A 21710-nucleotide genomic window follows, 5' to 3' on the forward strand; every position below is an offset into this window, starting at 1 on the left:
GGGCCCGGTGGCGCCAGCGTCCGGCAGCCTCGCCTCTGTCAGTGCGCCCCAGGGTGGCTGTGGCTACAATGTAGCTGCCATCACCAGTGTGTGGATGACTGGATATGTAAAGCGCTTTGGGGTCCTTAGGGACTAGTAAAAGCGCTATATAAATACAGGCCATTACCATTTACTTATAGATTCAGTCAAATCTGATTTAAATAACATCTTCAGTTTTCTTGTTATTTTTCTGGACTACCAAAACAACACTAATATGGAAAGCTCACCGTATTCTAATTTCTAAACTGATACAACAGAAAAACAGCAAACATTAATATTTGAGAAGAGAATGAAAAGTAGTCTTTGCCTTGAGAATAACTTCAAGAACCAAGTAAAACATAATCAGTGTGGTATAATTACATCTTTTATTGAAACATGCTATAAAAGAAATTTAAAATAAATTAAACCCACAAACAGGCAATATTGCACTCGAATGAAAAAAAACACAAAAAAAACAAAAACAAAAAAACCCAACAAAAAACAAAACAAGGTCAAAGTGCTTCACTTGCAACTGAGAAAGGTTTGTGCATCAATTCAAAGAACAAAATGTGGATAAAACGTTTCGACTACAGGCTGTAAGAATGCTGGTTAACTGGTCCGAACACTATGACAGCACTACTTTAACTGGCTGCCTGTCAATAACGATCAATATGACCAATACTGTACACGTCATGTCACACGGTTCAGAAGTTACATGGTGTGTTTGGCTCACTGAAAAACTCCCGACTCTGTGGAACTAAATAAGAAGTCAAATACAAGCGCACGAGGATGGCGCCAAAAGCCAGAATCACCCAAAAATCACTACCTGGAAAGGCTCTTGGAAACCTCAATAATTGGTGGAGTCACAGGCCACATGGCACAGTTATTTAGGACATCTGCATCCAATAAACCTGCTGATTTTTATAATTAGAGGGTTCAGCAGTGGTTTAACTGAAGTAATTTAAGTTAAAGATCAGTGAAGAGGCTGCTTAGTTTTAAAAACAAAAAAGCAACTCATCATCATTTCCAAGACTAACTGCATAATATTTCCCTTTCCAGATGATATGCCATTCTTAGAAACCACTTCACATGTCAGGGGAGATCCTTGAGGGAAAAAAAGCAGAGGGGGGGCTTTAACAGTCTTTGTGAGCAAACAGTGGATACAGTAACACATCATATACAGACTAATTTACAGCAAACGAAGCACAAGTGAGGACAGACAGAGAGAGAGGCAGCGCGGGAAGACGAGGAGATGAGCCACAGTAACAGTAAGTTTTACAGTATTAGCCTTTCGTGATCCCTCTTTTTGCGCCTTCTCTTCCTGTTGTGTTTCATGTTGGTGTCACAAAGCCAGGGGCACTAAACCGTGGGAGGAGGCGGCGGGAGGCGCAGTGATGGCCATCCGGGTACCAGCTTCGAGTCCGTTCACGGTCCTGCTGCGAGAAAACAGACTTTTGAAACAAAAGGTCCCGGAAGCAGATACACGAATCCACCCGTTACCAGCCACCAATCAAAGCCTCCACACAGTTAAAGCCGTTTAATTTGAATGCAAACAAGGTGGTCAGTATGGAAGCCCATTGGTGCCAGATTATGAAAGCCAGGAATCAGATATAATAAAAATGATCAGTCATGAAAATAAATAAAGATAAATCAAATATATGTTTTTAAAAGCAGCTGAGATAGTCGATATAAATGTGTCCAATAATCTGTATGTTCTCAATCATAAACATAAAAGTAATAATCATCAATAATCAAAGGACCACCTGGCTGGCTGAAAAGGTTTTTAGCTTTCACTTAAAAATGGATAAAAACAGCTAAATTCATGACATGTGTCAGCTGGCACACTTTCTATGCCAGGAGCTACAACTAACATAAATACAAAGATATTTATAAATTTGGTAGAAATGTAAAAAATAATAATAGTATCTCTCATCCCAGTACAAATATTTAATGTGGCTCTAAAACACATGATTACGATTTCTCTACATCTACCCATTATATACCCATCCACCTATACTTTCCCTCAACAGCTGTTTTTAAGATGCACACAATTAGAAGAAAATTGGCTCAAAGTTATGGTGGCCCCAAAGGGAGAAGATGTCAAATAAATAAAGAAATAAAAGCTTGTTTGAGACAGAATGAACAGACACGCTGCATCAATACTCTGTATAAAATAAAGACAAATTATTTTCTGCTCTAGTAGAGTCCAAGACTAAAAATATGGAGCTGCAAATCAGTATAAGAGACTTAAGTATATACTTACTAAACTACTGTATTCAAGTAAAAATGTATCTACTGTATTGTAGATACATAAGGGAAAATGAGATCAGATAGCTTCAAAGCTTTGGTCGGTTTTACTTTATCAAAAACTGCCAACACAGATCGAAGCACCGACCGGCGCAGCGGGAGGTGGCTCTGTCCTCATTATCAAACGCCCTTCATCTCGCACAGGACAACAGCTGCATAGCAGACATGAGGCAATATTAGCAAATACAGGCATGTGCCGCTAAAAATAAAAGTTTAACGCAGAAACTGGGAAGGAAGCAGGAGAGTCACCCAGAGTTATCCAACTGGTTTCACCGCGTTCTTTTGTGGGTCACAGTTGGGGCATGAAAGGCATCCTCTGTGTGGTAGGAGTTTGAAAAGCACAGAAATATGAGCTTTGGAGGAGTGCCAGTGAAACTACATTTTCAAGACTGGGCTGGGCATTGTGTGGAAGTTTTCTTTACTGGTATCGAACTGGTGTTTCTGTGTATCCAAATTCCTGTACCGACGGAAAAGCACATTTCTCAGTGTTACAAAGTTTTTCCATGAACAGTCTGAATAAAGTTACAAAAATCTGTCTGAATTAGGCCAAAAAATAAAAAAATAAGTCTACAACCCTAACTACGATGTATTGTCAATTATACCACCTGACACTTTTTACTTGTCATTTTTAAATGGTGATTTCTTGGAACTTCATTTATTGAAGTATAAAGTCATTTTTTCTTAATAAATGGCCAGACATAGCTGAATGTGACTGTACTCTTCATAAGACCTCCCTGCTCTGAAGTCACCCAGACAATGCCCTTGTTGTGCACACATACTCTGCCTATTTATATTTCTCTCGCACAGCAGAAACACTACACTTCCTCTGGCTGCCAGTCCCCACAGTAAGGATCTGTTGGCAACACAAGCATGAAGAGCAAAAAAATTCAAGCTGAACAAAACCGTTGTCATCATATACAACAATAAACCAACACCTGGATCCTGTTAGCAGGTGTTATTATATACTCATATTAGGTAGTGCTTACTAATAAGGTTCTTGAGCCACTTGTGGCTATATTTCCCAACTTCATCAGGACGTTGGTTTTCATTTTATGTTTCTTGTAAATTAAATTCATAAACATGTACACATCCATGTGGGAGGTGTTAGCACCCTAAATAAATCCAATCCGACTGAAGATTCTCTCGTGAATCATCTCCTGAGGGACTTCCAGCCATAAATTAAAACAAATAAAAAGGTATGGCAAAAACGGACTTTGTTAATAGCATTACTGGTTAGATCTGGAGCTGAAAACAAACACTTTATACTAGTATAGACAAGAAAAACATGAATCAGGTCACTTTAGAGTTGAGAGATTATTCCAGCAGCACCACGCCACCACCACTAAATAGTTATCCAGCCCACACTTATTTCTATGAGATGGGAAAAGAGGCTTGTTAAGGAGCAGCGGCAGCATGCATGGCCCTCTACACACTTGCATAACAGGTGAAGGAGCTACAATTACCCCAAATTAATGCAGGGAATATGACCATCTCAGTCCTGCTGGGGGGAAAAACAAATGCACACCATCTCAGATACTCGTCCTTATTCACGCAACAATACAACCATGCTGTCCACACTTACATGTGACAGTAATGGGCAATAAAACTACAGACTGAATGTGCTTTCACTCACGCTTTATCAAAATATGACGTATGGAGCGCTTGGGAGTAGTTTGCATTTAGCGCGTTGCTGTTGTCGAGAGCGAACGTCTTCCGAGCTTTCTGGTCTTTGGCAAAGTTCCTGCAGGCGGCGAGCTTCGACTCGAGAGCCTGTGAGGACACAAAAGATGAAGAGGAAAGAGAGGACTTCCGACATGAAGCCAGAGGTGGAAATGAGAACCAGAAACAGGGAGGAGGAAAGACTCACCCCAACTTTCCGGAGCAAATCACTGACAATGTTGAGGGCTGATATTCTGGCCGAGGGGGTCAGAGGCGAGTTGCTGCCATAGCCATTTGATAGCACTAGTTAGAAAAAAGTAAAGAAACCAATTTATTCCTCCAATTTTTATTTTATTAAATCTTTTACAGAGTTCAAAATCATTATTCTGTTTAAGCAATTAGTTCCCCCTGTTTAATAACCTCTTGGCAGATTTCAGACACTTATTTATGAATATTTATTAAATTAAAGACATTAAAATCAACTGTTAATCTGCTATATTTTTATAATTGAGCCAAAATATATTAAAAGGTTTTCATGGGGTCTTTGCTGCACTTTAACTGCACAAGAACTGATTATACAGCTGGGTCATTACAGAAATAAATGTTTTCTGCATGCAAATATACGCGCAGCACAACATTTAAATAAAGAGCTACATGTCTGTACTTGCATGTTGAGGGGAAAGACGTTGTGCAGCTACCTGTTTGGTTGGCAAAGGCGTTGTCCAGACCTTTGCTCAGTGGGGTAGCCGGCAGGGAGAGGGAGGCCTGCACAGCCGTGTCCATCTTCACGTTATCCTGTGTGGGTGAACTCGGAGCGGACATCCTGGTTACGTCTGCCTGCCTCTCTCGCACGGCGAGCTCCTGCCGTAAATCTTTTTTTTTTTAAAAAAGAAAAGATAATTGTAACAAATATATATAGGAAAATCCAGATTTTAACCTTCAGAGGAGAAAGACTGCAGCAGCTGCACATTAATGAGCTCGAGTTCATGAGTGAGTAATCACCTCTGGCTTCATCCTTTAATCTTTGCACCGAGACCAGCAGCGACTCCTTCTCATCCAGCTCGCTCTCCAGGAAGGCATTCCTCTCAATGGCCTGGTTCAGACGCTGCTCGAAGTTCTCAAGAGACACGATAGTTGCTCTAGAAGAAATATTTTTAAAAAGGAAAAAAAACAAAACAAAAAAACAAAAAAAAAAAACAACCACGACTTCAGTAATTATGTGCAAATAACCTCAGAGGCATGTTCTCTGCAGACACTAGTGCATGAATAATAATAATAATAATAATGAGTAAGTAATCAATATCTGAGGCTTATCTATTGATTTTAATCCAGCTTTGTCCAGCAATCAATTGACTTGAAGCCATTTGTTAATTGCAATGAGATCCTAGAATTTTATCTCTTGCAAATTTTTATAAAAATGTAACCAACATCACAAAGTAGGCAAGAAACAGAAGTGTGTTTGCACTTACTTAAGGTAGCGTCATTTGTTTATTATGCTGAATATTCTACATGATCCCAGCAACAAAGCTAAAACCTAAAAATCAAGTTGAAACTTTCAGAGGCTGAAAACAAATGAAGCCAATGTGAAGTAGCTACAGCTGCAGTTCCTCCAAAGGCCACTGGGGGCTGGCGCTGAAAGAGTCATTTTCTTGGCTATGCTGAACTGCTCTGCTCTTTGCAGCTTCACCCTTTACTGTTAGATGTGATATATTATCATCATATACTGTACACAAAAGATGGATGTAACTATCACGATATGACTTTTAACTTTCAGGATACCACCATATTATTGTTGTTGTTGTGATTTTTGTTTTATTTTGTTTTTTTAGCTGTAGTTACCACATTTGGAGAAGAGGGTGGAGTTAGAAAACGATGTTAGCAAGCTGTACCAGAGATAGATTACTGCTTTGACTCTTGCTCATCAAAACTGAAGCGCACATGACTGGGTGGTCTAGTGGTGCACGTAAATGCACAGTAATCTGCATTGTTTGTCCGATATTTTCATTAAAGGTGCATAAACACCACAAACATGGTCAAATGGTTCACACAGCACAAAGGAAACTTTCAGACTGTTTTATTTATTTAGTAAGTATTAAGAGTCCAAACAGACCTTTTGGCTCTTTCCAGATCATCGTTGGACTGCTCGAGCTCTCTGACGTATTTGTGAAGCTGCTCCTTGATGCTGCGCGTTTGGCCGAGGTCGTCCTCCAGCATGGAGATCTGCTTGTAGCTCTGAGAGTACTGCTGCTCCAGTTTCTCCTGAGGAGGAGGGCAGACAACATGTACTGAACATCTGACTGCATGCATTTAAACACATGATTGAACAGCTCCCAAAGCACGCTGCCATACATTTTTCAGTGCTCCATTCATTTTCCCTTTCCATTTAAAAAAAAAAAAAAAAAAAAAAGCAGCAGTGTGACCCATTTATCCACCAGCTCTGAGACAATTGGCATGATAAACACCACCGGGCCTGTCTGTGTGTCTGACCTACATCTGCTGATAAAGTAATGACTGAGCTGCAGCCAGCCGCAGAAAGGCCAGACAGTCCTCTCGTTCAGCAGGTCCAATTAACAGAGTTTAAAAGCACAAACGCTGGGATAAATCTGAAGCTCTGATTTGTGCAGCAGTCTACATGCGCAAACACAGCACGAGAATATTACTCACAAATCAGAAAATAACACTTAAGATTAGGTTGTGTTTCACGAACATCTGTAAAGGACGGCTTTCTTAATCAAACGTTTTCAGAATGTTAGTATATTTTCTGAGATGTGATGCATTATGAATGCTTTTAGTTCACCATAAAGAGTTTGATAAATGTGCATTTATAAAAAACTTACTTGGCCCCTCACCCAGGACCAATTTGCTTTGAGATAATCTGTAGGAAATGGATGGACGGAAGGAGAGAGGAGGATTATCCAGGATATGTTTGTTGACTTGTCCATTAAAGGTTTTTAGCCATTGAGCGTGTGCTCTCACGCTCGAAACGGCTTCAAACTCCAACATGCAACTGACATCTTTTCTTACAGTCTACGATAAATATTCACAACTTTATTCAGTTAGTTTTGTGCTGTTTATCTTTGTGGTTTGTTAGTCAGTCCTAGGCCATTTTCTTTGTACCCGTGTTATTTTATAAGGGTGCTGTTTTGTGTCCTTTTTATGTTTTAGGAAAAATTCAAATTCCTACATCTTGTTTCAGAAATTTTTCCTTTAAAGCTTTGTTAAGATACAAAGCTATGGTGTGTGTGTAGTAAAATTAGAACCATGAGACATGCCCCAGTGTTGCGCCAACATCTCACCAGTGCTGCATTTCCTCCAAATCAAAGGTGTGAAGTCAGCGCTGCTGAAAGTGAAACCTGTCAGACACCTTGGCACAAACATGTTTTCCCTGCAGGTGGCTCGACTCACCCGACTTGAAACACGGACTCAGAAATGAGCCACTTGGATTTGGTAATTATGGAGCGAGAATAACAGCGAGACACAATCCGATGAATTATTTATGAGAGTGGCACAGATCAGCTGCATCAGTATACAGCCAGATTAGGGCAGAACAGGTGGTGAGATTGGAAGGATATACCTCAGATTCCCACTGCAGCGAGATTACCATTTAGATTGCACTTTAAAACATCTCATCTCCAGGACTGTACTCAGTTTTCATGGAGGCCAGTAAACTACAGGATAACGTTACAGCTAGAAATCCAACAAAGGCAGGGCCACAAAAATAAGAGGTGTTGTTCTTTGAGAAGGCAGCCAATAAACATTTATTCTGCAAGACATCGCTTCTACAGGAGCAGCAGCTGTTACAGGCCCACTTCTCTTCACTCCCAGGAGACTACACTCAAGGGCAGCAGATGATAGATGGCGACGGAAAGAAAAAGAAAAAAAAAGCCCTCATATTTATTTCAAGGATACGCGTGAAGACACTCGCCTAATGTCTTGTTAATATTAGAAACATATATACATAATGCTGGCCTCATCATAAATGCAGAGTGAGAGAGAAAGTCAGTGAAGCTCTTCTTTAGGTTCACCACATAAATCTGAGAAGCTTAATGAGATACAGTTGGATTGTTAAAATAAGCCATTATGGCTCAGTAGCAATTATTCTATCAGGCTTTTAATTAACCAATCAAAATCAGCTTGTTCGTAAAATGCCAGAAAATGGCACGAAAAGCTGACAAGGATTTTTCCTGACCACATGGTGGCACTGACATGTTGATCACCTGATTCTCAGCTCTTAAATCTAACCCATCAAAAACATTCAGGATGACTAAATTAACTTAGAGCATGAACATTTATGGTTTAAGTAAATAAACTAGATTAAAAAAAAAAAAAAAAAAAAAAAAAAAAGTCATTGGCTTAGAGGTGCTGGTTATAGCTAGCTTTTAGCATGCTAAGCTATGCTAAACTACCAGGTGTTCTGGGAATCCATCCTACCTGTTGTTTCTGCACATGCGCACAACACAAAATTCAGTGCCAAACTGTCCTACCTATTGGAATTTATGCTAGAATTATTGTGCGACAGCGGAAATGTCCATAAACTACAAACGGTAGGACGGTTTGCCAAAGTGCGCAAACTTAAAATAATGTATTCTAGCATGCAGGCCTCACGGTGAGCACAACGACCTATCAGATAAAGCGGTTACTCTATATAGATATTAATTACGTGGTGTCATGTATATATTGCTGAAGTGTGGTCGGTCACATTGGACATGATTACAAGGGGAAATTGTGCATTTCCTGATGGGTTGGTGGAACAAAATTGGGAGCACTGCACCAAAGCTTACAGATTGCAAACCAAAAAAAACAAAACACTGCTGTGCCAGATTAGGCCCCCGGGGCTTTAGTTTGACACCAAATAATGGATGTAGCCCATACAATGCCACCCACTAATTAGTAAAAATCACATTATGATGCCTCAAAATATCTATGATGGAAGTCATGTCCATCTTTTATAGAGTCTATGGTCAGCTTTCCACAGACTGCAGCAGTTACCTTGAGAGTTTCAGCCTCATTCTTGAGTCTGTTGTTCTCAGACTGCAGGTCCTTCATTCGATGCTCGGCCTGGCCAAGCTGTGCTTCCAGCTCAGCCTCCAGCTCCCTGCTCCCCTCCTGAAACTCCAGCAGCTCCTCCTGAGCCTCCTCACAGCTGTGGGCAGACACACAGAAAGCCATTAGACGACAAGTCGAGACAGAAAGAGGTAGACGTGCAAGCCTGGGAGACACGGCTGGTGGATGCATTCGTCAAACTTTACAGCTGGATATGGTTTTATTTTTATCGCCGTTGCATCTCCTCTGGGCGCTCGAGATCTGACCCAGATACAATTCCCCAAACTCGAATGCAATTTGTGTCACCTACTTTGTAAAGGGGGTGTTTTAAGGGTTTTAACCCTTTAATTTCTCCTAAGAGATGAACTGCTATAAAATATTAACTAAGGAATTAATATTTAAAGACTAACAGTTGCTTTTGTGCAAAATTTACTTCTGCAAATAGTGACCGCTTTACCCCACATCCACACACCCGAACTACAGCGTCACTATAAAAACTGATTTATTCCCTGTACTTTGCTTCTTTTCTGAAATCTCAGATTCAGCTTTTGTCTTCAAGACTTTTTAACTGGGCCAGTTTTTACTCGTCTTTATGTTTATGAGACAAGGGTTGAGAGCAAGACTGAAGCCCATCCATCATCTGGATGGAAACTGCACAGATTTCTCCTGATGGAACATGATTTTTCAACAGAGTACAGAAATTCTTGCTTGTCAAGTCAATTTTTGATGTAATCTAACACAACATAATTTACCAGAGACGCTCAATCAGATTAAGATCTGAAGAGCTTTCAGGCCATGGATCTGAAATGTTTTTGATGATCTCTGAGTCACTTAGTTATCACCATCTCTTTGTGACATGGTCCTCGATTGTGCGGGAAAAATGCAAAGATTGTCACCAAATAGCTTAAGGGTTGTTACAAGAAGTTGAGGATGTTTTTAATATAGTCAATCTTTAAACAGCAGGTCGGACAAGAGGAATCCACAAATGCCAACGAAACAAACCCTGGTATGCTTGGAATTGACGTCACTGTTGAAGCTGTTGCTAACTTCTTACCATACCTTGCGAGTCTGTAACAGTCGGTTATGAAACAGTCAATGATTTACCATCTTTACAGCTTTACAGGCTGCTGCAGTCGATCTTGTCTAGTAAAAACAGCTGACACTATTGTGCCAGCTGACATGCTGGCAGTGAGGTCAAACTGAAATTTGTGTTTTAACCAAGAAGTGCGTCTCTGACTCTCCAATGTAACCTTCGAAACATACAACGAGCCACATGATCCTGGACCAGCTTTACCGCAAAGTGCTGATTATGTAAGTGTCTGCTGATGTGGTCACTGAGAGACTGATACACGGACACACACACACACACACACACACACACACACACACACACAGCTGTCTAAAAATGGCATCATGGGAGCTGAAGTGCTCGGGGTGGCACCGAGCCAAGGCATCCATTTGTTTTCAAAGCCACCGCGGTAATGTCGAGCCAGGCCGGGCTTTGAACTGGTTTCGCTCTGAAAAGGTTGGCTGTCACACATTTGCACACTGGTGCCTCCTCTTTCCCTACATTCAAAACCAGACAGCATGACAAGGGAACACTTTGTGGGCCAAACACACTCATGTCATATTGTTTTGCTCATTCAAAGTTCAAACCCGAGGTCCTCTGTGTTATCGCTGTACAGTGGTGAAGAACCATGATATTGCTTTGCTACTTAGAGCACAGGACAGCACTGCTGGGCTTTGTGAACAGCTACACAGAATAATACAATGTACCTCTGTACCTCAGAGACACAAACTGGGAACTGTCCTTCACTTATATGACCCCAATAAACATGGCCTCCACTCTGAAGGAAGCCCATTGTCTTACATAATCAGGCGTAGGCCTGAGCTTGTTTCCTGTAGCACCTATTGTTGACATTTCAATCAGCTGATCTTAATCAAGCGGCGTATAGAGCACAGAAATAGGTTTCATACAAATGCAGCAATCTTTACACGATGAATGAACAACAGTGAGAATCTGCACAGAAAAATCATTCAAAGATGGGACAAAGAGACGTGGGAGCCTTTTATGTTTAATGTGAAATATGAGCTGCCGCTGTGGGAAGAAACTGAGAAGGAAGATTTCACTGCTTGTCTCACAAGTGTCACCGGAGATGCCAACAGCGGCTGCTAATTGAAAGTCTAAGACTGACAGATAGCAGATAAAGCATTTCTCCCACAGACACAAAGAGCGGACTGGTTACCATCAGATCTTGTGATTCAAATGTCGCTAACAAAGACGTCTCTCAGTTCAGAAGTAGCTGCACAGAGATCATTTACATAGGTTAAAGGTTGCAGCACCAGTAAGAAGTAGTAGGACTTCAGCTAATGACTGCATTACACTTGACACAATCACACGCACGTTTATACAAAAAGCTTTTTTCTATACTCAAGTGCTCTCAGCCTAATTTTAACACACTCACACTCTGATGGATGTGTCAGGGGTAACTCGGGGTTCAGTCCCTTGCCCAGAGATCCTTCAAAACACAGACTAGAGGAGCCGGGGATCAAACCCCTGACCTACTGACTGGTAGACGACCTGTTCTGCCTTCTGAGATATAAAGGTGTATGTATAAAGATAAAATAACCAGTGCTAATCAACTGTAAACTGAAGTTTAATGCTCATTGTTTTACTTTTAACAATAAAACTCTAATCAATCATATTAGCTAAACATGTGTTGTATTACCAATTAAGTTTGTCATTTTAAAATGTTAAAGAATTATGAATTATATACATTTACTGTACAGCATCGCCATGCTGGTGATCTCAAAGATGTTGGGTAGGTTTGAAATACTGGGGAGATATGGTTACTTTATGGTGCCTGCTTTGTGTACAGGGGAGTTGTCGTGTTGAAACAAGGATGGCAAAAACACCATAGTCTAAAACATCACTGAACTGCACAATGCAGCTTTGTTATATAAAGAATCAAGATCAAAACAACCTCCAACCTAAAGCAGAAGTCACATAAGGGGATCTCTATTTAAAGCAGTAACAAATGTATACTGTACTGGAATAAAAATAATGCTTTCATTTTAGCTCACATGTTCCAGTTTTGAATGACAATACCTGTATTGCATATCTTACCGATTACTGGGAGGAACAGTGGCACATTTGAGCTTTTACTTCCCATTAACCTTCATTTCAATGCTGTGCACGAGGAGTTGAATACTTTATGCTTTGGTCGCCTCTGAGGAGGATTTTTCAATTTCCCCAGGTACCATATAAAAGCTTGGCTCACCTGAGTTTTATCAGGTTCAATGTGCATGAAAGAGACAGTGGTACTTGAGCATCAAGGTGCACAATAACCAAATGTACCTACAGTTAAAAGATTAAGTTTGTGCATTTTTTCCTCCTGTCAATGCATCTTCTACCACAAGTAACTCTTGACCAAAGAGAAGTTAAAGCCCCAAATGCTGAATTAGCAGAGGAAGAAGATGGGAAAACTAGGCTGGACTTCACCAGATAATCTTTTCATGAGATTTGTTGATTAAGAGTAAAAAATACAAAACTATACCTGCATTATTATTTAACTAAGTGTTTCCAAAGGGCTGAGGCACTGATGTTACTGAAGGAGAAACAGAGCCTGCACAGTGTGTATTGTACATACCTTTTCTTGTACTTGAAGGAAAGAGTCTTCCAAAAGTCGATTTCCTCATCTTTTGAGGAGAATTTCGGTATCATATCCATTTCCATGGCAAAAAAATCTACACAGGAAGGAATCGGGAAACAAGCGTGATTTCAGTGGGATAAAGACAATCCTACAAAAGACGAAAGGTTAACAGATGAAGTATAAACATTTGAGAAAAACCCATTTTCTTCTCATAGTCGTTCTTCTAAGCCTTAAAGCTCTCTCAATCCCCAGCAAGGCGGCAAACATCTAAAGACACAACATCAAGTGAGAACTAGACTCACAAATCAATGAGTCAAACTACAGCTGGGAGCTAATCATCAAAAGGACTCCCTACAGACTGCAAGAAACCCAACAGAGGCAACTGCAGAGCACGCAGCATTCAAATGTGCTTTCCAGGCTTTAAAAAATAAAAAAATAAGAGCAACCACTCCTGAAAAACAGCATTTTTAATTTGATGTAGAGCCTTCTGTATGATTAAATATATCATAGATTGGCCCAAATAAGACTCCACAGGCTTGTTTAGGCTGTGTATAATGCCTCCTATGTGTAGCACCCGATGGGCCTAGATGTTAATGCAAAGCACAGTTCACAGAGGTAACAATGAGACCGGGAGCCTCATTGATAACTTTTAGGGGGAATTTAAATCCCCAAACACCAAACCAGTTGTGAGCAGGAGCGGATGGGAACACTAGGCTGCAGATCCAGCAAGAACTGGACAAATGATTTTGGAGGATACTTTTGCTCTCGTGAGATCTGCTGAGGTCTAAGTTAATCAATAGGCAAAATCAGTGAAGGTACCAGTCCAATTCCAACTCTGTCTCACCTTCTCTTAGAACATGAAGAATACCCGATGCAGACAAGAGAACACAGTGATAGTATGAAGCCTGACATTTTTCACAGAGGTAGCACAGCTTCTCTTTGATGCTATCGATGTAATAGCTCCCACAGTGGGTCTACATTTCTAGTTTATTTGCCACATAAGGGAACAGGAACTGCTAAATGAGCATCAAAGCTCAAATTAATCTTTAATCACTCCTCTGTGCTCCACCACTGGGACTCACTCCTGAGATTCAAAACCACTGCTTTAAGCTACACTTCTTTTTATTGGCTGCCGCTCATAAATAGAAAGGTTGACCGGTGAGTGGGTGGGTGGGGCTTCTGTGACCATATTAGCGACATCTGCTCTCTTTGACATCAAAGACCCAAGAGCAGGAAAGAACTGTCTGAAATGAAGTGTTTAGAGCAGTGTGAAGTCTGGGCCATATCATATCTGGGCCAGCAGGTGGTTAGCTTAACTGAGGGAAACATCTGGACTAATTCCTCTAAATCTAACAAATTAACAGTAAATTTCACATTTTGAGTAAAATAACCGAATCTAATCTTGAACTAGGGGATGAAAAAAAATAATAAAATAATTTGAAGGCCATTCAAGCAGAAATCCTATTAACTTTTTATAGCACAGGATGCAAAAATGTATTCTGTCATCCTTTGAATAATTCAGCTTTATATTATAGCCAACACTCACGGCTCAAAGGAGAAATTACAGCCGGGGAACAGCAGCACACACTGGAGCCGCTGTTTCCCAAATTAATGGGATTATTATTTTTCCATTTAGTTTTTATGAAGTCTGTCGATTTAAATAGGCGTAGGTGCAAACTAAGGGTGGTTTGAACAGGCCACATCACTGCAGGGTGAAATATTCACCTTTAAATAACCTGATCTCAATTCCTCACTCAGAAAAATGACCCTGTTGAACACAGACCATATGTCGAGCCAACCACAGCCCCGCCGAAGGTGATAAACATTTTCACTACAAGAAAAGCAATTTTTAAAAAAAATCCACCTCAAATTAAATAATCGGGTTAGCGTTGGAAACATAACACAGGATTGGAGAGGATACCAAGCTTGGCGGCTGAAAACGTGCAGATGATGTTGAGGATGATGATGATGCGCTCAGCTGTCAAAACTGGGTGTGCAAAGGAGCCGAACGAACCGACGACACGCTGCTCTCGGTGTTTCACCTCCATTTGTTTTCCACTACAAAAATAAAATAAAGGATAATGAACTCGGTACCTGAACATCGCTTCGAACAGAGCTGTTTATCGGTCCATCCTGCACGGCTGTCCGAGCTGCCGAGGCCGACCGTCCCCTCCAACGTCTGCTGATTTCTGCTGCTCACAGGAGCGCTTAAAGGGAAACACACCCTCCACACAGATCCTTCTTATTTCCGCACCTCAGCTATAATTTGGATCCTTATGCCAGAATATTCACAAGGCTGAGAATATGTGGAGAATATTTTACTGATAATAACAATAATAATAATAATAATAATTAATATTATTTTGTCTGAGGTGAAAGATCCTCATAGTCAGTGAATAATGAGTAGATCAGCTCAGATGATAAAATTAAATATTTAATTTCTAACACAGTAAAGAGCTGTGTGTTTTGGCTGGCTGTTGTTTATATAAAGAAAAGAAAATGCAATAAAAAATAAAAAAGTAAAATTATGGTTAGGAGTGGATTTCATCAACTCGTGCCTTTTTTGCTCGCGAGCTTCACTGCTGCTCATGAACTGCGCATAACACTCAGTTAATGTTAAATTATCATCACCTGGCGGCAGTGGGCTAGAACAGCAGTCTGTGTAGCCTTTGACTTGTGCCTGAAGTCATCTAAAAATTAATGTGTGCATATAATTAAGTATGCTTTTCTTTAGAGATATATAAGTTATATTGTAGGAATAACTTGGGGGCCCATGACCCTCTTACGGGACACGCCCATCTGGGACTTTACACCAGTTGCACCTAAGAACTGAAGAAGCTTCTGGGATGAGAGATGAAACGTCTTCAAGAAACTTAAAGAAGTGCAGACGCTTTTCTTTCCAAGCTCCTTAGTCTAATAGTTTACAGATTAAAATTAGAGAGAAGAAAATAACTTACAGATGCTAAATTACAACACAGTTCCTCAAAATTATTGCATGAATCAACGTTTTGATTCTGCAAGGTTTTTTTGTTTTTTTTTACAAATAAATTAGTTATTCATTGTACTAAAACATTTTGAGATAAAGAAAATTACACTTTGTCACTTATGTTTTTCACTCTAAATAACAAATAAGAGCTGTTGAATGTAAAATCCTAAAATAACAGCTTTTTAAATGTACACACATCTAAACGCTGGAAACTATGGTGGAGGGTAGCTCACAGACTCAGCTCTGCTGTCAAAAGGAAGCTTACAGGAAATAACAGTTTAATGTCTGGAGAGTCCACACGTTAGTTTGTTACACTGAGACATTTGAATGTTTTCTGGCATTTGCCTTATTTTAGTAAAACATTTTTATTTAGTTTTATTTAGCTTTAATTCACATGTTGAGCTATTTTTGTACGATTTTTAAAATATTTTGCTCACATTTTCACTTGTTTTATTAATTTTCTTTATTATTTTATTCTTTTTATTCTACCCTATGTATATTTTCATTTATGTTTATGCTTATTTAAAACATTGCATGTTAATTAATGTGAGCACTTAAGAAACATAAGCAACATTTTAACTTTTTATTTTATTTTGTCGACATTTTTGTTTACATCCGTTTCCTTCAGTTTTTTGTTGTTGTTTTTTTCTTTTTCAAATTCAGGGTCATATTTTGGCTGCTCTAACGGGAAGCTTGGGACAAATAAAGTGTATTAATAAGCGAACCGACTCTAGTAATTAATGACTGCGTACACGTATGTACTGACGTCAAACGTATGCTGTAGGAGCGTGTTGCGATGGTAACGGACAACACACCGGACAAGAGCCGCTAAACAGGGTCGAGATGACCATGTCGCAGCTGGATGTCGACGGTTTTCCAATTTCGTGGAAAGATCCACAGGATGCAGACACAGTATCCATGTTTGATGTGATTTACGGCAAAGTGAGAGAGGTTTGTGTTTTTAACGGACACGTGGGTGATGTGTGAGTGAAAATGAAGCTGAAAGACCCCAAAACATAAGCAGCAGTATATATACACGCGTTGTGTTATGAAATGTAATTTACATGACATCACACAGATGAGTGAAGAGTTAGCTGGACAAGATTTAGGATCGAAAACGAAAACAAAGATTTAAATAAAGACATTTTACTATTTCAGGAAAAATATGATCTAATGGCAGCAACAGGTCTCAAAAAGGGAAGGGGGAAAACAAAAGACTGGACAAGTAAATGGGACTAAAAAGAAACAGCTGGAGGAACATTTTACAAGTAATTCGGTTCATCAGTAACGTTATTGGGTATAAAAAGAGCAACTCCGAGAGGCACAGGCTCTCAGAAGTAAAGGTGGGCAGAAAACGACATCTACAAATTGTGGAACAGTTATAGAATATTCTTCCTCAGTGATGGAGTCAAAATGAAAGAGTAAGTTACAAGGAAAGAGTATGAATATCTCATCATCTACAAATAATACCATCAAAGAAATCTCTGTGCATGAGGGACAAGGCTGAAAATCAACTTTAGCACCAAGGGAAATGGCAGCTTGCACATCTGGAAAAGCAGTGCTGGAATACGTATACAGGTTTTAGTGCAACATTTACACCCATTCAGAATATTGCAGTATGACAATGCATCATCAGCATCATCATAGTATAGACAGTAAGAGTGTGTGTGCAAATCACCATGTAGACACCTGCCATCCCTACATGCACTGTCCTTCTTCCTGTTGGGGTTGAAGCACCCTGATTATGAGGCTGTGCTGCTCTGCGATTGGCTGCTGTGTTAATCGCACCAGTGTGTTTTGCAGCAGGCTTTGTTTAATAGGACCTGCAGAACAATAGGTTTCTAGGATATGCGCTTTTATAAACAGTGAAGGCGGGCAGCTCGCTTAGCTCTCACTCAGTCAGTGCTTCAATCGGACGGCGAAAGAAGTCAGACGGAGATTAAAGCAAAGAGATGGAGAAAAAGGGTTTTGAGGAAAAGGAGGAGGAAGAAACTAGGACTAGTTTATTTCACCACTTAGTGACACGGAGGAAGAATCTGGGGGATGATGCGGTTTGTATTTAGCTTAATATGGAAAGGAGCTCAGGTTGTAAATATTGGCACACGGCCTTAAATTTTAAATGCGCACCTGACAATGATCCTCCTTTTGTGCCTGGATTGCATGTCAGAGCTTATTCTGTTGTCACTCTGCAGGCTTTCTAAGTCCCCCCACCTTCTCCCCACAGAAGATCATCCTGCAGCGGCTGATAATGATTTCTCGGCTCCCCCACGACCTTGCTGATAGGACAGACCTGGGAGGTCAGCCAGCAATTACCTTAGAGCTACAGAGACTGAGGGACTAATCACCTGCCAACTGAACCCAGTTTTTCTTTAGGGGAATGATCCTGTTATACTGGCAGGACAAATTAATACTCCTACTTAATTTGCTGCCCTGAAATACCGAGGCTTCTTGTTGAATCTGAACAAAAGCAGTGAAAGACTGTCTCGCTTCCTGTGTTTGGTGCTTTTATAGCTTTCACACCTCCATGTGTGAGTGAGTCTGCAGGCCTTACCTGTAAAAAAGAAATAAATTCTTTGACTAAAGTTAGAATAGAAAGCCCACAGAAGCCCCCAGGAAAGGCTGTGCCTGTGTGTCGAAAACAGAAGGAAGCCTGAATACAGAGTTTTTAAAAACTGTGATACTTAAAAAAAAAAAAAAAAAAGGTCTTAATTTTTTTAATGATTTTCCAGTAATGAAACAAATAAATTATAGCAAATAAGATTCTTTTTGAAAATGATTATTTTTTAATTAACTTCTTAACCCTCACCAGAAGTGTGTGCTATGAAACAAGATGAATGGGTTTGTTGGATTTGTTATGTTAAAGTCAGACTTCTGTGCCGTGAAGGTGGCTCTCTTATTTACCTGGCTAGATCACCATGGCAACTCATTCTGAACACATAATTTGGTTCAGAGCAGGTCGTGTTCAGAGTTTAAAATAATCTGAAAGTGCCATATTTTCTACTACACTTCTGGAATCGCAGCTGAGAGAACACAGATAAGAAGTTTAATTAGTCTGTCTGATGGATATTTATCTGAGAGAATATTAATCAGTAAAATCAATTTCACTTTGATTTGGCCAAAGACTCACCCCAGATCAAAGGGACTTCTTGAATCTCTGTTCAGTGGCCTAAAAACTGAAGAAATATGCCATGTTCGGTCTTATGCTTAGCTAGTAGTTGTGGCTCGTTTGTAAAAGGCTGAATATAATACACAATTCTGCAATTATTAGGTCTTGAAAAGACTTTAAAGGCATTCATTTTGCTTTTTAAAATGATGAACACTAAAACAAGAAGGTTTTGTCTTCTGTTGTTTCCACGCAGCTCATTATGAAAATCTCAACTTTCAGCTGAACAAACAGCACATATGGGATCACATAACAGGCCTGCTGCTGATTTATCCATCCTACCTGCTGCACATCATTGAAGTAAGTTCTCCTGCACAGAAACAACAAATGTATGGCTGAAGTTTGTGAAAGTGTGCTCAAAGTTTGCTGTGCCTCTCTCTTCCAGTCGTCCAGGGATATTCTGACTTCTGTTTTGAGAGACGTCAAAGTCATGCAACAACAGCCACACCGGTAATCTTTCTCATACTGCTTCTATATATGTATATTATACGCTGAGATACGGTGCATCCCATTTCACTCATATTTATTGCTTGTCTGCTGTCTGTTAAGAAATTCATGCCACAGAGCCCACAGAGAGGGCAAATATAATCCTGTGGTTGCCTTGCATCAGTTCAGATTCACCAAATGTGGCAAAAGCTTATGATGATGTCTGAGCAGTCGACTCCTTGCAGTGTGTTTTAGCATAAAGACGCAAAGCTGTTGCATCTCTGCTGCCGTCATCTCGCTCAGAGTGTCTGACCATTCCAGACTTTTGTGCTTCCTACTGTTCTAACATGTCAAAACTAAGCTTTTGGTATGAAAAACAGCATTTGAACCTTAACTATCATAAATACATGTCTGGCATCTGTAATAATTCAAGCTGCATGGCAATTAGTAAAAAAATTAGAAAGTTCTGGACTGAAATGATGAGGCGCTGTTGCCTCGCTCCAAAAACGGCCACCACATTGACACATCTTTCCAGTCAACAGCAGTGGACCATTGTGACATTTTTGTGTATATTTCTATGAAGCAGCTCTAGCTGGTCGGCTGTTGCCAGTGTGGCAAACCCCCACAGTGCTTTTGTTGCTTTCGACCAACAGCTGCTCGTTCTGGCTGCAGGCAAATAAATATTTGAGCTTTCACACACAACCTGCTGTTGTGTGTTGTGTGAGCCATAATAATTATTAGCACATCCTTTTTAGCACCTTGCTGGAAGTAAAGATTGTGTTTTTGGATCACAACCCTCAAAGAAGGCTGTTCCAGCAGTGGAGCTACAAGGTTAGCTGTCTTTTATCTTTGCACTTGATTGCTTGAAGTACTTTAATGCATGAGAGGATTATGAGAATACAAACGTTTTAGTACATAAATGAGACATAATAAATACCTTCAGTTGTAGCCAATCTCATGTTTTTAAAGTTCAAGACATTGGATTCTCTGATTGTCTCCTGTGTGTATGTATTGCTGTGTGACTGAAGGTGCTGGGTGCAGATCAGGTGATCAGGGATCCCGCAGTTAAGGTACTGGAGGATGAAGATGTCAGCATAGAGACCCTTGTATGCAGCGTCCTGTCAACGCTGCAAAATCTGAGCAAAAAGCTTGAACAATCTAAGGTGTGTTTCTTTGCAGATGATCTTTTTCCGTTTTGAAAACCAAAACTTTCTCAGAGTTTTTCTCTGACTTCATGATTGCAATCTAAGGCTCCTCCCGGGTCAGTGTTGGATGAGACACCGCAGCTGATCGTCCATCAGAAAATTCTGGAAAGGCTTTTGGGTCGAGAGGAACTCCTGAGCCTGCAGCAGTACCTAGATATGTACAAATCCACCTTAAACATCAGTATTGAGTTTGGTAAGTGACAGCTTCCAGTTGGTGTAAAGATTTATAAGAACATTTCCAATATGAAAATATTAGAACTTAGTAAATATGCACTGATCTTTGTGTTGGATCAGATACATATGGATGCAGATATGATACATACGTAACTCTGTCAATTTTCTGATGGTTTAACAGGACAGCTGAATCCAAGAAACCTTTTCTCCGCTGTTTAACCCCTGAACAAAATGTCAAAGGCCAACTGTTTCCTGACTGACTGTTTCCCTGTAGTGATTTTGGTTCCTACACTGAAAATATTTGCTGCACTTACTGTTCACTTATTCTAGTGATACTTGTGGTCGTCAGACATCCTCTGCCTTTCCTGTCTTTTATGATAAATAGTACGTGTCCAAAAGATCCATTCACTCTTTGCTTCCCTTTTATTGTCTGTGTACCTAGCCATGTACTGCGATCTAATAGTGTGGCATTGTTTTCCCATTCTAAAATAAAGACATATTCAAAAAATACATCACTTATGTCTTCCAACAGGTTTTTGTATTATAACAAGTCACGTGCAAATTGTCATCTGTCACAGTACAGTGGTCCACTACATCCTCAGTTAATAAATGCCAATAAATGAATAAATGCTAGCATTCTGCTACTGCTAACACATACTTGTGCTCAGTTAAAGATTTATAAGGGCACTTCTTTGAATCTGGATTAGTTAAAACAGATTAGAAGCTTTCATGTGTGTATAAGAAGCTGGTGGTTATGCAGGTTAACAAGGACAGTTAAGGCTTGATTATTTTCCTGCTGCTGTGTCTGCCTTGGTTTGAATGACATTGTGAAACTGATCACATGGGTTCGTCTGGACTTCTATGTGCCGCCCATCAGAGAATTTACTTTAAAACACAGCAGCTGCAGGTGGTGGAGTTCATGCTCGGCTGTGGTGTCTGCAGCTGTCCATGTTCCTTAAATCAAAATGACAGATGCTGTAAAGAGGCTCCTGATGCTGTGGTGTCCCGAACACTCACAGGAAGCTGTTTTACTACAGTCAAAGGGGTCTTCATGTTTTATCTTGAGCTCTTCTAAT

The 21710-nt window shown here is 40.1% G+C and overlaps 2 protein-coding genes across 6 annotated transcripts; one reads left to right on the plus strand and one right to left on the minus strand.

Moving 5' to 3' along the window:
- Positions 1-385: 385 nt before the first annotated feature.
- On the minus strand, positions 386-14906 carry ndel1a (nudE neurodevelopment protein 1-like 1a). Of its 4 annotated transcripts, none has more exons than XM_014335920.2 (10): positions 14775-14906; positions 12678-12774; positions 8974-9127; positions 6095-6243; positions 4987-5123; positions 4683-4856; positions 4193-4287; positions 3959-4095; positions 3789-3823; positions 386-1451 (listed from the first exon to the last, which is right to left on the minus strand). In XM_014335920.2, the coding sequence occupies exons 2-10, from the start codon at positions 12761-12763 to the stop codon at positions 1444-1446; spliced, it is 975 nt and encodes a 324-aa protein (XP_014191406.1). In that variant the 5' UTR covers positions 12764-12774; positions 14775-14906; the 3' UTR covers positions 386-1443. The 4 variants fall into 4 exon arrangements, with proteins under 4 accessions (XP_014191406.1, XP_005913794.1, XP_005913793.1 ...); XM_005913732.3 differs by having other exon boundaries at positions 386-1454; XM_005913731.3 differs by lacking the exon at positions 3789-3823.
- Positions 14907-16329: 1423 nt separating this feature from the next.
- On the plus strand, positions 16330-21659 carry tex47 (testis expressed 47). Of its 2 annotated transcripts, none has more exons than XM_005913729.3 (8): positions 16330-16617; positions 17891-17963; positions 19026-19129; positions 19215-19279; positions 20011-20086; positions 20284-20418; positions 20506-20653; positions 20816-21657. In XM_005913729.3, the coding sequence occupies exons 1-8, from the start codon at positions 16510-16512 to the stop codon at positions 20851-20853; spliced, it is 747 nt and encodes a 248-aa protein (XP_005913791.1). In that variant the 5' UTR covers positions 16330-16509; the 3' UTR covers positions 20854-21657. The 2 variants fall into 2 exon arrangements, with proteins under 2 accessions (XP_005913791.1, XP_042079424.1); XM_042223490.1 differs by lacking the exon at positions 16330-16617 and adding an exon at positions 17500-17717 and having other exon boundaries at positions 20816-21659.
- Positions 21660-21710: the final 51 nt, after the last annotated feature.

This window comes from Haplochromis burtoni, unplaced genomic scaffold, assembly GCF_018398535.1.
Source record: "Haplochromis burtoni strain Fernald_Lab_line unplaced genomic scaffold, NCSU_Asbu1 Contig_6, whole genome shotgun sequence".
Classification (NCBI taxonomy): Eukaryota; Metazoa; Chordata; class Actinopteri; order Cichliformes; family Cichlidae; genus Haplochromis; species Haplochromis burtoni.

Bases quoted from the DNA above. Each gene is read 5' to 3' on its own strand.
- ndel1a (XM_005913730.3), bottom strand. From the start codon at position 12,763: ATGGAAATGGATATGATACCGAAATTCTCCTCAAAAGATGAGGAAATC. The intron at 4,857-4,986 runs GTGATTACTCAC...AAAAAAAAAAAG, and splicing joins ATTAAAGGATGAAGCCAGAG to ATTTACGGCAGGAGCTCGCC. The intron at 1,455-3,958 runs GTGAGTGAAAGC...GTTTTCTCGCAG, and splicing joins ACGTCATATTTTGATAAAGC to CAGGACCGTGAACGGACTCG.
- tex47 (XM_005913729.3), top strand. From the start codon at position 16,510: ATGACCATGTCGCAGCTGGATGTCGACGGTTTTCCAATTTCGTGGAAA. The intron at 19,130-19,214 runs GTAAGTTCTCCT...TCTCTCTTCCAG, and splicing joins ACCTGCTGCACATCATTGAA to TCGTCCAGGGATATTCTGAC. The intron at 20,419-20,505 runs GTGTGTTTCTTT...TTGCAATCTAAG, and splicing joins AAAAGCTTGAACAATCTAAG to GCTCCTCCCGGGTCAGTGTT.